At 32.3% G+C, this 15,172-nt stretch overlaps 3 protein-coding genes across 5 annotated transcripts in view; all 3 read left to right on the top strand.

Annotated features, from left to right (window-relative positions):
- The window catches only part of LOC108742815 (pancreatic triacylglycerol lipase-like), an 8,161-nt gene extending 6,026 nt beyond the window's left edge, over positions 1-2,135 (top strand). For both annotated transcript variants that reach the window (XM_025977086.1, XM_025977087.1), the window contains exons 3-4: positions 643-912; positions 1,832-2,135. In XM_025977086.1, coding sequence (XP_025832871.1) covers positions 643-912; positions 1,832-2,097 — 536 coding nt within the window. In that variant the 3' untranslated portion in view covers positions 2,098-2,135. The remainder of the gene's footprint in view (positions 1-642; positions 913-1,831) is intronic.
- A 362-nt stretch (positions 2,136-2,497) lies between these two features.
- Positions 2,498-7,923, top strand: LOC108742821 (pancreatic lipase-related protein 2-like). Of its 2 annotated transcripts, XM_025977088.1 has the most exons (4): positions 2,508-2,600; positions 3,286-3,795; positions 4,102-4,362; positions 7,593-7,922. In XM_025977088.1, exons 1-4 carry the CDS (start codon positions 2,546-2,548, stop codon positions 7,802-7,804), a joined length of 1,038 nt encoding a protein of 345 aa, XP_025832873.1. In that variant the 5' UTR covers positions 2,508-2,545; the 3' UTR covers positions 7,805-7,922. The 2 variants fall into 2 exon arrangements, with proteins under 2 accessions (XP_018333657.1, XP_025832873.1); XM_018478155.2 differs by lacking the exon at positions 3,286-3,795 and having other exon boundaries at positions 2,498-2,600; positions 7,593-7,923.
- A 1,810-nt stretch (positions 7,924-9,733) lies between these two features.
- Positions 9,734-14,269, top strand: LOC108742819 (endothelial lipase-like). Its single transcript, XM_025977095.1, has 4 exons — positions 9,734-9,872; positions 9,942-10,439; positions 10,499-10,768; positions 14,043-14,269. Exons 1-4 carry the CDS (start codon positions 9,818-9,820, stop codon positions 14,267-14,269), a joined length of 1,050 nt encoding a protein of 349 aa, XP_025832880.1. The 5' UTR covers positions 9,734-9,817.
- The last annotated feature ends 903 nt before the right edge of the window (positions 14,270-15,172 follow it).

The following is a 15,172-nucleotide window of genomic DNA, read 5'->3' as shown; positions in this document are numbered from 1 at the left end:
TCTTTATAACGTCACTCGATTTAACGACAAACTCCTTAAAACGTCGAAATTGCTTGACTTTGGTTGGTTTACATTGTTTTCTATACAATATTACACTCTATATAGCGTCACGCTCACTCTATTTAACGACAACAATGCGGCATTATAAATCATTAAGCAGTACTTTCTAAGTTGCCGAAATAGATAAGAACTGCAGCTGTGTACGTTGTTGAAGAACACGATCTTGTCCCTCCAACAAGCATCAAACATGCACTTGATGCAGCGAAACTATTAAGAAAATACTTTTTATATAATCAAATTGATCCAGCAGTATCTTAAGATATGAGTAAGATACATAAGAAACTACAATTAAAATACTGGAGCAGCAAAAAAACATCAGACGAAGATGACAGGCTATACGCAATGTATGAATAATAATGTGTACTATATTGGTGAATGCATATTGTTATAGAATAGTAAAATAATATCTTTTATTTCTCTCCATTTAACGACCACTCTTTATAACGCCGAAAAATGTTCAGTCCCTTAAGTGTCGTTATATAGAGTTTACACTGTATTATTATACTACAATACATGACCCAACCTTTTTGGAACTAGAACAGATGGATTTAGAATATTTTCTTTTTAATATCGTAATTTAAGGTGGACAAAAAATTGGAAGAATTACAGGATTGGATCCAGCAGGTCCAATGTTCTGTCAACCTCACCTTCAAAAAGCCGATAAAAGATTATCCGAAGATGACGCCCTTTATGTGGATATCATACACACAAATGGGGGTGAATTTGGCTGCAGACAAACAATCGGGCATGCTGACTTTTTTCCAAACTGTGGCACAAAACAACCGGGTTGTTCAGAATTTAGCATAAGACTGATAGATATAGCTAACACGTTTAATAGGTTCTTCGATTCTAGTAAGTCTGCTATTTAAAAAATTTCCTACATTTTCGTTTTTTATTCGTATTATAAAATTTCAAAATACGTTTTGAAATCATTTTTTTTTTAAATGTATGTTTTTGCTTTAATATCTGCGTTACGCTATTAACGGCCGTCATTGATCGAGCAGACTGTAATGTTAAAAAAAAAACCTTAATATTATTTGTTCACATTTTCACAATGCCTGAAAACTTATTCTTTAATGAACTAGGTTTTACACGCTGCTTTGCTCGCGTTGGTGTCCTAAATACGCGTCAAAAATCACCAATGACCACATAAAATTATTTTTTTTCTATCCCTCGGGAACAGTATTTTTTCTGGATAAAAGATACCCTATGTCCTTTTCTGTACTACTGACGATATGTGTACAAAATTTCATAATAGGTTTTACCATATAAAACTAATTTTTCTATCCCTCGGAAACAGTATTGTTTTTCTGGATAAAAGGCACCCCATGTCCCTTTCTGTGCCCCTCACAGCCCCACAATGTGTGTACAAAATTTCATGATAGGTTTTACCCGCGGCTTCGCTCGCATTGATGTCCTAAATACATATCAAAGATCATCTACGATTACATAAAACTAATTTTTCTATCCCTCGGAAACAGTATTGTTTTTATGGATAAAAGGCACCCCATGTCCCTTTCTTTACCCCTCGCAGCCCCACAATGAGTGTACAAAATTTCATGATAGGTTTTACCTGCAACCACATAAAACTATTTTGTTTTGGGTACCATCCCTGTTTGGGTGCCTTAAGTTTAATTTTTCCGAAATAAAAAATTAAAGCAACCTAGCAGAAGCCCTACATATTATTGCTACAATTGAAGTAATATCTGATTGATTAATTAAATTATTACATAAAGGCAAGATAAACAATTCGAAAATATTGCTTTTTTAGTTATGTGCAGTCATGGAAGAAGCCATCAGATGTGGATTGAAAGTATTATAAATAATGGGTTTATAGCACAAAGGTGTAATCATTGTTCCTTATTCGAAATGGGCCTTTGTGATACAAGCTATATTACGTTTATGGGGGACGTACTGTCAGAGGATGCCATAGGAAAGTTCTATCTATCAACTTCAGATAAATCACCGTACTCGACAAGAAACAATCCTCAGACAAATAAATTTACCAGTTTTAATTTTGACACTGGACAAAAATAATAACTCTGTAACTGTCTGATTTTTTTTGTATCAAATAAAACAATATTTCGTTTTTTGTATTTTTTCAATATTAACACGAAAATATTAATAATTTAATAAAAACGCTCAAGCTGTTTCAAAGAATTTTTTTCACACCCCTACCTGTACCTACAACGCAAACGAAAAGATACGCTCAAACATAACGAAGTATTATTGATGTTATTCTAAGCCGTGCCAAAAGAGACTGACAATTGCTTTAAAATAAGAAAAAACCGGAACAGTTAGTCCAAAGGTATTTCAATTATTTTGCGTTATTGCTATCGACACCATTAATTATCTTTGCACTACAATGTAACAAACAACTTTACTTATTCGAACAATTCTGTCCATCGATCAATGAAAATGAGAGCTTATAAAAACCAAATTTGCAAGACATCAACACTGAGTATCGTCAAAAAGAAGAACAACAATGAATTTTGTCTTTGTGAAATTATATCTCATTGTTGCGTATCTCGCAAAACTTTGTAAGTACATTTGTAATATTTTTTTACTGCTAAAGTCTGTAAATTTTAAATCTTTAATATCATTAAATATATGAAAAATCCTATGACATTGTTAGTTACTTAATAGTGGATTAATATGCAATATTAATTTGAAATCATTTTTTCGATTTTTTATTTACCTACTACAAACTACCTCAAATTAATGAGGGAAAAATTGTTGCTGTTGTCACACCCCCGCCGGGAATCGAACCCGGGACCTTTGGCTTTACGCACCAATGTTCTAACACTAAACTATGAGAGGTGACAACAGCAACCACGACCAACCGACCTACAAGGTTAACGATCCGTCGATTTTNTAAATTATATGTATGTTTAATCATAGTATATTCAGTATATAGTTACATTAGTTCGACGGATCGTTAACCTTGTAGGTCGGTTGGTCGTGGTTGTTGTTGTCACCTCTCGTAGTTTAGTGGTCAGAACATTGGTGAGTAAAGCCAAAGGTCCCGGGTTCGATTCCCGGCGGGGGTGTGACAACAGCAACAATTTTTCCCTCATTAATTTGAGGTGGTTTGTAGTGGGGTAAATAAAAAATCGAAAAAATGATTTCAAATTAATATTAATATTTCATTCACGAAAGAAAAACAACAATTTTCACGCAAGGAAGACTGTTCCAAAGTTAAATATTTCACAAATCAATTTTTAGATCATTCTGAGAGTTATGATTGCAAATCCAAAGACGTACAAGAAATGATGTATTTAATTGACACTGTATTTACACCATCTACTAACTTTTCCAACATTAATAATAATCAAGCTAATTCTTCTTTGATAACATTTGCCGTTTATACTCTCACCGATTCCAAAAATCCTTCATACTATTATGGAAATACTACTGAAGTAAATTTAAACCGTTCAAAAGAAACCAAATTCATTGTCCATGGTTGGAGTGAATCAGGCAATAAAACATGGGTGAAAGACATGGTAAAGGCATATTTCCAAACAAACAAAGACTATAACGTTATTGTAGTCGACTGGTCTTATTATGCTGAAATAACATACTCAAAATCGATATTTTATGTAGCCAGTATAGGGAAAATTGTTGCCAATTTTATAACTTTGGCTCAACTACCACTAGAAAAAGTACACGTCATAGGATTTTCACTTGGAGGGCAAATAGCAGGACACGTTGGAAAAAATATACAAATGCTTCAAGGTACACAGATTGACGAGACAAACCGAGTTAATATTCAATTCCCTGACATAAAATCAAAATGACTGTTGATATTTTTTTATAAACAATAAATACTTTATAATACCAGACCACAGCAAAATGTAAAAAACCTTTTTATTTTAAACACGAAAAATAATTAAAGCTGAATGTTGACTAATAAGTTTTTGTCTTTAAAATGTTAGACAACAACAACACAATACCAAAAACCCTTATTGATATAACTTTTAATTTAAATACCATTAAATAAATAACCTAGAAGGGTTTATTGTCTATAATAAAGAATTTTAGGTCGCAAGTTGGGTCGAATTACAGGTTTAGACGCTGCAGGACCTTTGTTCTGTTTTAAAAATCTGGTGGACAAAGATAAAAGAATAAACGCAGACGATGCCGAGTTTGTGGATGCAATTCATTCAAACGGAGGTGTTTTTGGATGTCTTTACAATTACGGAACGGCTGATTTTAGACCAAACTGTGGAACACAACAATCAGATTGTTTGGTAGAAACAAACAAGAGAAACGGCTCCTTTATCGACAAGTTTATTAATGACTGTAAGTTAAATAACACTTTAACATTTTTTTTTATCGTCGCATGCCGGCAGATACAAGGTCATAGGCTCAATTAGTTTAAACATGCACTTTATCTGTAAAATCAGTTTAGCAAACAAGCGTTTTGTTGGCGAATTTTTAGAATTTTTCTGTATTTTCCGATTATTTTTTTTCATTAAAAATAAACAATGTATCACTGTTCTTTTTACAATTTCCACTGCGAATTTAAGGTTTATAAAATATCAGCAATAGTCTCTAAAAAATTATTATCACTACAATAATTTATTGTACCTATAAGGGGCCATCCATAAATTACGTCACACGAATTTCATGATTTTTTGACTCCTCTCCCGTCCTTGTCAAAGCTGGTCGCATTTGTGAGACTCGCCCCCCCTTCCTAGTGTGACGTCACATATTTTGCAATTTTTACACCTAGAAATTATTGAATACTGTTTTAACACGTAGATTTTGAAAATTTTGAAATGTGACGTCCCGTAATTTAGGACCCCCCCCCAACCCCTTGTCACACAATGTCTAACTTCGTCGACCCCCTCCCTACCCCTTAACGTGTGACCTAATTTATGCATGGTCCCTAAGAGGACTATGTACAATAAACTAAATAACACTCAAAATGTTAGTTGAAGCATAAACTAGGTTTGAAATAAATATAAAGGAGACTGTGGCGTATTCATAAACAAAAAGAAAGGCCTTACCCTTGTCTTCTGATTAGTTGGGGTAAGATTTTTTTTTTTTGTTTATAAACTAGGTTGGACAACATCAAAAACCAGCAAAAAAAGAGGCCAATTTTCCGATTCGGACTCACTAAATTAGAGGTTGAGTTTTGGAAAGCTTAGGTCAGGGCTGGGTAGGGTATGCTAGATTGTGGCGTAAAACTCCTTCTATGCACAGGGGTTTCCCTATCCCTCTCAAACGCAAAGCTCCAAATATAGTACTTGTTGATAAAATGAGTTAAAGCTTTCCAGAATGGCATCACTCGGTTCCCAATGCAGTGGATCCAAATCGGAAAATTTGCAAAAAAAATCTATATAGTTTTTGAAGTGATCACGTTCGCTTAGATTTTCAGAATCTTAGAAAAAAAAAACAAATGTAAATAAACCGAGTTATAGTCTGAACTGGAATCACGGAAGCCAGTGGTGTCGGCAAGCGGCGATAAAATTTTTCTCTTGTACCTACTATGTCTACATATAAGACTTCTTTATCGCACTCATTTAAAGTCTAAAATTCCTGTCTGGTAATTATTTAAAGTCGTCGTATTCGTTTCACATGTTCCACATATTTTAAATATGAGCTTCTTAATAAATCATATATAAAAATTATGAAGTGTCTAAAGTATATTTTTTGAGTACAGTAAATAAATGAATTCAAGGCAGTTTGGTAATACTTTAAAAGTCGTCAAAATAGTCTGGGATTTTAATTTATGGATTATAAATAAAAAATTAAAATAATTCTACGGTGTCTGGGGGACATTTTTTTGGATTAACTGGCTGACAACTTAATATCACAAAATTTCTTATTAAAATTATTAAATAAACGCCCTCTAAACTCTTCAATCTACATTCAGTAAAATAATGTAGTATTTACTTATTATTTTCTATAATATAACTAAATACCTTCCCTAAATTCGTTGTGTCAACGTGGATGAAAATCACGATCATCCACCGCACAGGCCAGACCTCGCACCGAATGATTTTCATAACTTTCAATAATTAAACGCTTTGTTGTCATCAAAACACTTCAGAATTGTGTTAATTCATACCTGATATCACTTCTATGAAAAGGGCATTGGAAAACTGGCGCCTCCATCAGAGATGTGATTTAAAATGCAAATATAAAATTAAAAATACCTATTTTTATCTTGCATTTAAATAGTATTGTATTTTATTTAAAATACTTTTTTAANTAAAATACTTTTTTTGTCGTTAAAAGTTTTGCTAGTGTCACCGTTTAAACATTATATAAAATAATGAATGAAAGTTGGTCACATTGGCCATTAAAATCTTAAAAAAGTGACAAAGAGACACTAATTCTTTAATTGAAGAGCCCAAAAAATTCTAAACTCCTTGGAAATGAATAATCTAAAATATTGTATCGATATTGTTTTCCGGGTTCATTGTCATGGTCCATGGAATTTTGAAGTTTTAAATTGATTTCGCGAGGAACTACGAAATTCTATGAATTACGACAAAACAGCCCCCAAAACATTATCGAATTGATATACGTCAGCTGTGTAAAATTGAAAACTACAAGATATTGTGGTGTGCTAATAAAGGCCTATAATCCAAAATTCTTAGAAAACAAATCGAAAAACTTCGCTTATTAGATGAATCCAAGCTAAAGAAACTATGGATTCCATTTTTTTCTCTTATTACAATGTGCAAAAGATCAGAAACAAAATAATTGATGTTGATTTTATATCAATAAAATTATTAGCAACCCTATTTTGTATCTGATTTTTCACGTTAAACAAATTATTTTGGCATTAGTGTCTTTGTTCCAATTAAAATGGACGACAAAGGTAAATAAGGAAACATATAGCATGATTTGTTGCTGAACTGAAAAAAATATAACATAAAGATAGAATAACTATATCTCAATCACTTTTAACAAAAAAATATGAATCATACTCAATTTTCGCAGCTGGCGATATAGTGCAAACACATCTATTAGTCTAGAAAAACTCCAGTATTTAAAATATGAGCAAATACCTGCAAGATTCTCTTAAAAAATATTTTATACCTACTTAAGTAAATGTAGAAAATTAAATGGGTACTACAAAAAAGTATTTATTTGAAAAAAGTATTTTGAAAATACGTATTTTGCATTTAGCATTTAAAATACAAAAGAGAAATCTATTTTGTATTTTACATTTGAAATAACAAATCAAAAAACTATTTGCATTTTGTATTTAAATACTTTTAAAAAATCATTTTGCACATCTCTAGCTTCCATATCACAAGTGTCTTAATCGTTTTAATAAAATCATTTTGTTATATATCTACATATGTGTCTCTTTGTAAAAAAAAATTAGCTCTGCATATATTTCATTTAACTGCAAATAAAAGTAATGTTAACGATTCATTACTCATATTACATTTTTCATTATAGTAAACAAGACACTTATTGACGAAATTGTGACGTACAAATAAGTGTGTGAAAATTTCCAATTTATTGTATACCGAATGGCTGAAAACACTTAATCATTTACTTTTTAGCTTACTGTAATCACTACAGCAGTACCACTTACTACGTCCAAAGTATCTACGACAAAAATAAATTTTTAGCTAATAAATGTGCAAGTTGTGACAACTATCGAAAACACATTTATGACACCACAAGCAATAGTTCAGAGGAATACATGGGAGAATATTGTTCAAAACATGCATCGGGAAATTACTACTTATCGACCAACAATTTAAACGATTAAACCGAAGTGTTTATGTTTGAAGATAATTAAGATATTCTTATAAGATTGTAACTGATGTTCATTTAATTAAAAACCAATTTAATTATTTGTAAAAATCATTTGTGCGTTATAAACAAAAAAAAAACAAATAACGATGAAGATAAAATTCTTTTTAATTATTATTATTANGAGGTTTCACTCAAATTGATGTCCTAAACATATACCTCGAGAATAGTATTTTTTTTTCTAGATAAAAGGTACCCTATGCCCTTTTTGTACCCTTACAATTTGTGTACGAAATATCATGATAGGTTTTATCCGAGGTTTCACTCAAGTTGATGTCATAAACACCTGTCGAAGTTCATCCATGACTACAAAAAACGAATTTTCCAATACCTTGGAAACAGTATCTTTTTTTCTAGATAAAAGGTACCCTGTGTCCTTTTCTGTATCTTTGACAATTTGTATATAAAATATCACGATAGGTTTTTCTCGAGGTTTCACTCAAATTGATGTCCTAAACATATACCTCGAGAATAGTATTTTTTTTTCTAGATAAAAGGTACCCTATGCCCTTTTTGTACCCTTACAATTTGTGTACGAAATATCATGATAGGTTTTATCCGAGGTTTCACTCAAGTTGATGTCATAAACACCTGTCAAAGTTCATCCATGACTACAAAAAACGAATTTTCCAATACCTTGGAAACAGTATCTTTTTTTCTAGATAAAAGGTACCCTGTGTCCTTTTCTGTATCTTTGACAATTTGTATATAAAATATCACGATAGGTTTTTCTCGAGGTTTCACTCAAATTGATGTCCTAAACATATACCTCGAGAATAGTATTTTTTTTTCTAGATAAAAGGTACCCTATGCCCTTTTTGTACCCTTACAATTTTTGTACAAAATATCATGATAGGTTTTACTCGAGGTTTCACTCATTTTTTAAATACGTGTCAAAGATCATCTAGATAAAATAAAACTAATTTTTGTATACCTCGAGAATAATATCGTAGGTGATTTATTCAAAGAGAGGCATCATTTTTTGAATAATACGACGTGAAATAGGGAAATGTAAATACATATTCACTCGATCGCTCCTTTTAAATTTTTATCTCATAAAATTTCATTCATGCCGAATAAAAATTTTTAAAAGCATTCCTTATTAACCATACATGACGCTTTTTTAGGCCTAAATGCATGTTAATCTTCTGTTATATAAATTTATATTAACATAAATAAATAGTAATTATGTTGCAACACCTTTTTATCGTCATATATAAAGAATATCATAAGCCAGACGTTTTCATATTGTAATATAAAATAATTTTTAAGCAAATTTAGTCAAATCGCTTTCACATACTGAATATTGAGTTTTGAAATCCTCGAACGTGATTTATTTTATCTTTACTGACGATCATGTTCCATAGGAGTACATAGAAAAGAAATTGTGAACAAATTTTCGAAACTATGACCCTCTTCAAGTTTTTGCTAAGCATACTTGGTAAGTACAATAACTATTATTTATTTTCAAAATGTCATACGTGACAGTAATTGAATTAAAAATTTGCCTGCATTTTTTAAGTTCACACGGTAAATTGATTACGACAGGTGTTTATAGAAATGAAGAACAAACTTTTTCTACTTTTCTTAAATTTCTTATTAGTTTTAAAATACCTAATTGAGTTTGCTTAATTGCTTTTTGAAATAGCATCAATAGTAAAAACTACCAGTAATTACATTGTATCAATTGCATAAACATATTCACACTTCTACAAATAGGTCCGCATATTTATTCTTTAATTAGTTATTTTTAAATACCTAATGCAATTTACAAACAAGACATTTCTACGAAAACTAATATAAAAAGAATACCTATACGGAATAGTTTAAATCTATTTCAAAATTTTTGTTGCGCATAGATAGGTGCAGTACGTAAGCGCAATATTATCTACATAGGTGATAGTTGCAAGCAGACGTTTGAACAATAAACATTTTACCGGGGAATAAGGATAAAAAAATATATAATATTATGACTATTAGATTCTCGATGTTATTTTTAATCTTTGCAGACGTGTCGACAATTCGTGAGTATATGTTTTGGTACCTAAACAAAGTTTTTTAACGACACTTTTCGATTTTTCCGCAAGTTTCAGTTTTATCCAGAAACTGTGGCGATTGCAACTTCCTAGAGGATATTTTTAACATACTCGAAGAAGAACTGGAACCTGCTGGCAATTGTTCTTATTACATAGCCGAACCCTCTTTAATACATTACGAAGTTTACACGTCCAAAGACCCTAAAAAGCCGAGCATCTACTCAGGAGAGAGTTCGAAAATAAATTTAGACACGTCGAAAGAAACTAAATTTATTGTTCACGGTTGGGCCGAATCCGGTAATCAAACATGGTTAAAAGAAATGGTCCAAGCGTATTTCAACACTAACCACGATTACAACGTGATCGTAGTAGACTGGTCTACTTATTCTATTCAGTCATATCCAAAAGCTGTATGTTATGTACCCACCGTTGCTGAAGCAATAGCTAATTTTATAAGCCACGCTCAATTACAACTAGAAAAAGTACATGTCATTGGACATTCTCTCGGAGGACAAGTTGCAGGATATATTGGACAAAATGTGCAGGTTTTGCATAGTACGTTTAATGAACTTGTGAAAATTGCAACGAATGATTTACGACGGACTGTTTCTTAGGGGGGAAAAAACTGAGACGAATTACAGGTTTAGATGCTGCTGGACCATTGTTTTGCTTCCCTTTTTTGGTGGACGTAGACGAAAGACTGAGTTCTGATGACGCGGAATTTGTGGACGCTATACACACGAACGGAGGCGTTTTTGGGTGTTTCCCCGACTACGGAACTGTCGATTTTAAACCGAATTGTGGGACACGTCAAGCAGGATGTCCACGGAACGCATTGGAATCAGCTTTAGCTTCTTTAAAAATTAGTGCCTTTAACGAAATAGGTAAGTAAATGTAGTTATTCACGCCAAATCATACACCCTTCCATTTTTCGGTTTTGAATTTTTTTCTTGAGTTGAGAGTAACTAGCGTTGCCACCTTTTCAGGCTTTACATAAAGTATTTCTCGACTAAAAGGTTCAAAAGAAAAAGTACTCAGCATAAAAATAAAGTACTTTATTTTTTGTTTTTAAAAACATATTTTTTCTTACACCTAGCAGCCAGTAACAAACTGCTGTTGCTCTTGAATACATTAATAGCCTCTAAACACGGCAAACAAAGATTTAAGTAAACTCAAAGTTCATTAATAAAATAATTCGAATAAAATAATTCGAAGTGGTCTGTATTCTGTGGAAACTGCCAGACGCGGATCGCGATTTCGATCATTTTGGATCTCATCAGCGCGTCGCAGACAGCTCCGACAGAACACAGACCAACTTTTACCTGCTGTCTTAACAGTGCGTTTCAGAAAATACTACAAACGGCACAGTGAACGCCATCTGTAGCACGATGCTTTCAAAGTTCATTTTTAATTAGTTTTAATGAAGCTTTATCCCTGTCGTCCCGCCACTTTGCGTTCATAACAGAGAATACTCTTTCTGTAAATGCTGAAGTGGCCGGAACGGATAGGAAAAGTGACACTACTTTGAACAGATTTGGGAAATCAGGTTGTTCCGTAAATTTGGCTTGCCATTTTTCTGTGCAATATTATTGATGTAAAAATACTCTGAATTTCGAATAATCGCTTACAAAATTACAAGGTTTACTTAAGGCCTTAAATAAAGTATTTTTGCGTACTTTATGTGTCTTGTAAAGTATAACGTACGCACAGTCGAAATAGAGTACAACACTTTATAATAAAGTACGGGTGGCAACCCTAACTGTAACAAACGACGAGTTCATGTATTGAAAATTTTGGTCCATATGTTGGCCCATCCTGAATATTAGCTTGACCTAACGTAAAATTTAAAACTAGCAGCGACTTTTTGCATTTGTTAAGTCTGAAGATGTTAATCGCACATGGCGACAAAACGTCTGGATTTAACACTTCATTCAGACCAAATCATATATTCTCCCATTATTTAAATCAGTTAGGTACATGGACTTATAAAGTTTCGCTGCCAGCATCATTTTAAATTTTCATATTATGTTTGGACCCGCTTTTTATTCACTTTCAGAACTACTATGGAATATGCCTATTGTTTCAAAGTATCGAGTTATATCAGAACCAAATAGGTTAGATATTTTTTTTTTTTTAAAAAAATCAGAATTTACTAATTTTCAGTCTTTTTGTTCAAACAAAAAAACGACTCGACCGAATATTACGTAATTCTTTTCGGATCATTTTGCTTCGATCGGCACTTCAGCGAAGTCGATATCATTTTTTGTTCGCGCGATATTGATCAATTGTTCTAAAATATATATGCGTGTGTGCAGCGTGCGTACATACGTGATCATCAATATCGCGTGAACTAAAAATGATTTCGATTTCGTTAAGATGCCGATCGAAGCGCATTAACGACAATATGAGTCGAAAAGATTTATATAAAATCCACAAAACAAACAAAAAGACTGAAAATTAGTAAATTCTTGAAATTTTTAAAAAAATTTTATCCAATATAACTCGCTACTTTGAAATAAATAAGATATCTTTATCCAGTACCTATACAACACGCTACTGAAGTGAAACTTCTTCAAACACACAAACATACCGGGATAGGGGTTAAGGAATTGGTTTATTAGTATTATTTGTACACTATGCCTAGCACGGGTGCAATGCTGATAGTAAATATACTATAGAATGTCTTTATATACAACAACCACAGCTTTTTTGTCATTAGACAATACAAACCGGCCGGTACCGCCGCAACCGCTATCTCCCTGCATTTTGAGTATGTAATATCTTCGAAAATATTCATTTAAATTACATGCAGTAAAGGGCCATATTTATCTATATTAAATGCACAATGTATTTAAAAGTACTTAATTGGATAAGGATTAATGCTGTATTGCTTAAAATCACTTCGTAAATAAGCCATAATTTCTCATAAAAAGTAAAGGATAAAAAATGGTAATTGTTGGTTATCCCTAAGAGATAGACATATACCATCCCGGACTTTTTTGTAGATCTTTTTAAGGTGTTCAATACTGTAGTATATTATTTTGACCTATCTCGTAGTGTTCAGCCAGCGTTTGCAATGTAAGCGCAAAAAAATGTGTTTATTTACGACATCACATTAGAAACCTCTAAACTTATCAGTGTTTCTCTACTATATTATGCATGTATCATACATATAAACCTTCCTCTTGAATTACTCTATCTATTAAAAAAAATCGCATTAAAATCCGTTGCGTAGTTTTAAAGATCTAAGCATACATANACTGACGACTTGTGATGATGATATAAACCTGAAAGCATGTTTGAAATTCCTTACACTGTACAACATGTCTGATAGATGTAATGACTCAGCGTTAGATAGTGTAGCGATCTGTACATATTCTAAATATTTGAATTTTATTTTCTAAAATTTATTTTATTTCTAAATCTTTACTTTCAACTTTAATTTCAAACTCTTGAGCATGCTTCATTACCTGGAACCCCTATACCTGCATGTACCCTGTCTTATAATTACTAACAATCTGGTTTCTCCCGCAATAACATTCCATTCTATTTACTTCTGAGAACTTTTACCGTCAGTACTTGTACCTTCTGTCTTTCTTCTAAACTACCCTTCTCCTTGTCTATCTTCAACAATTATTAACTATAAATACCCTTATTTTCGATTTCAAAAATCAGTTAGTTCTTCCGAGTTCTTCTAGTTCTTTTCTCCCAGCTATTTCGTAAGTTTACCGTTTATTGTTATTATCGTTATTGTTGTTGTTATTGTCTTGTTCCTGTTGGTGTGTTTATAAAAATCTTAGAGACCAATTCTATGTTAGTGTTTTCTTTTAATTCATCGCGCCATATTCGTGCAATATCAAAAACTACCGAAAACACTACAGTCTTATGGTTTTTGTAATATTAATAAAATATTGATTAAACGTGTTGAAAATTTTGATTTTCATGAAAATTACTCTTAATCATACTGGGAAGTTATTCGTGTGGACCTTAAGGGTCTTACCAGCTATGCGACACCAAACCCACCCCACGGCTTGTTTTCAACTAATGCATTTGTTACAAACACCCGGTTTCTTGAGCCGCACTGTATATAAGTAATCAAAATATTAGAAAACAAAATAACTGCAAAATGTGAATTGTTCATTTGTTTTTTCGTTTTAGTTTTTTGTAGTCACCACCGGAGCTATATCTACTACACCGAAAGCATTTACAAAGACAATTGCTTTTTGGCTTCCAAGTGTAAAAATTGCCTTAAGTTTAGTGAAAAGCTTTGTACAAACGATATGGAAGTTGAAATGGGTGAATATTGTCCTAGCGATGTGAATGGAAATTATTATTTATCCACTAAATCTAAATTACAGTTTAAAATAGAGTACAACACTTTATAATAAAGTACGGGTGGCAACCCTAACTGTAACAAACGACGAGTTCATGTATTGAAAATTTTGGTCCATATGTTGGCCCATCCTGAATATTAGCTTGACCTAACGTAAAATTTAAAACTAGCAGCGACTTTTTGCATTTGTTAAGTCTGAAGATGTTAATCGCACATGGCGACAAAACGTCTGGATTTAACACTTCATTCAGACCAAATCATATATTCTCCCATTATTTAAATCAGTTAGGTACATGGACTTATAAAGTTTCGCTGCCAGCATCATTTTAAATTTTCATATTATGTTTGGACCCGCTTTTTATTCACTTTCAGAACTACTATGGAATATGCCTATTGTTTCAAAGTATCGAGTTATATCAGAACCAAATAGGTTAGATATTTTTTTTTTTTTAAAAAAATCAGAATTTACTAATTTTCAGTCTTTTTGTTCAAACAAAAAAACGACTCGACCGAATATTACGTAATTCTTTTCGGATCATTTTGCTTCGATAGGCACTTCAGCGAAGTCGATATCATTTTTTGTTCGCGCGATATTGATCAATTGTTCTAAAATATATATGCGTGTGTGCAGCGTGCGTACATACGTGATCATCAATATCGCGTGAACTAAAAATGATTTCGATTTCGTTAAGATGCCGATCGAAGCGCATTAACGACAATATGAGTCGAAAAGATTTATATAAAATCCACAAAACAAACAAAAAGACTGAAAATTAGTAAATTCTTGAAATTTTTAAAAAAATTTTATCCAATATAACTCGCTACTTTGAAATAAATAAGATATCTTTATCAAGTACCTATACAACACGCTACTGAAGTGAAACTTCTTCAAACATACATACGTTATGGTATTATTTGTACACTATGCTTCGCACGGGTGCAATGCTGATAGTGA

This window comes from Agrilus planipennis, unplaced genomic scaffold (assembly GCF_000699045.2).
Source record: "Agrilus planipennis isolate EAB-ADULT unplaced genomic scaffold, Apla_2.0 scaffold380, whole genome shotgun sequence".
NCBI classification, from domain to species: domain Eukaryota; kingdom Metazoa; phylum Arthropoda; class Insecta; order Coleoptera; family Buprestidae; genus Agrilus; species Agrilus planipennis.
The sequence above is the reverse complement of the archived record's forward strand: the minus strand, read 5'-3'. Positions and strand labels throughout refer to the sequence as shown.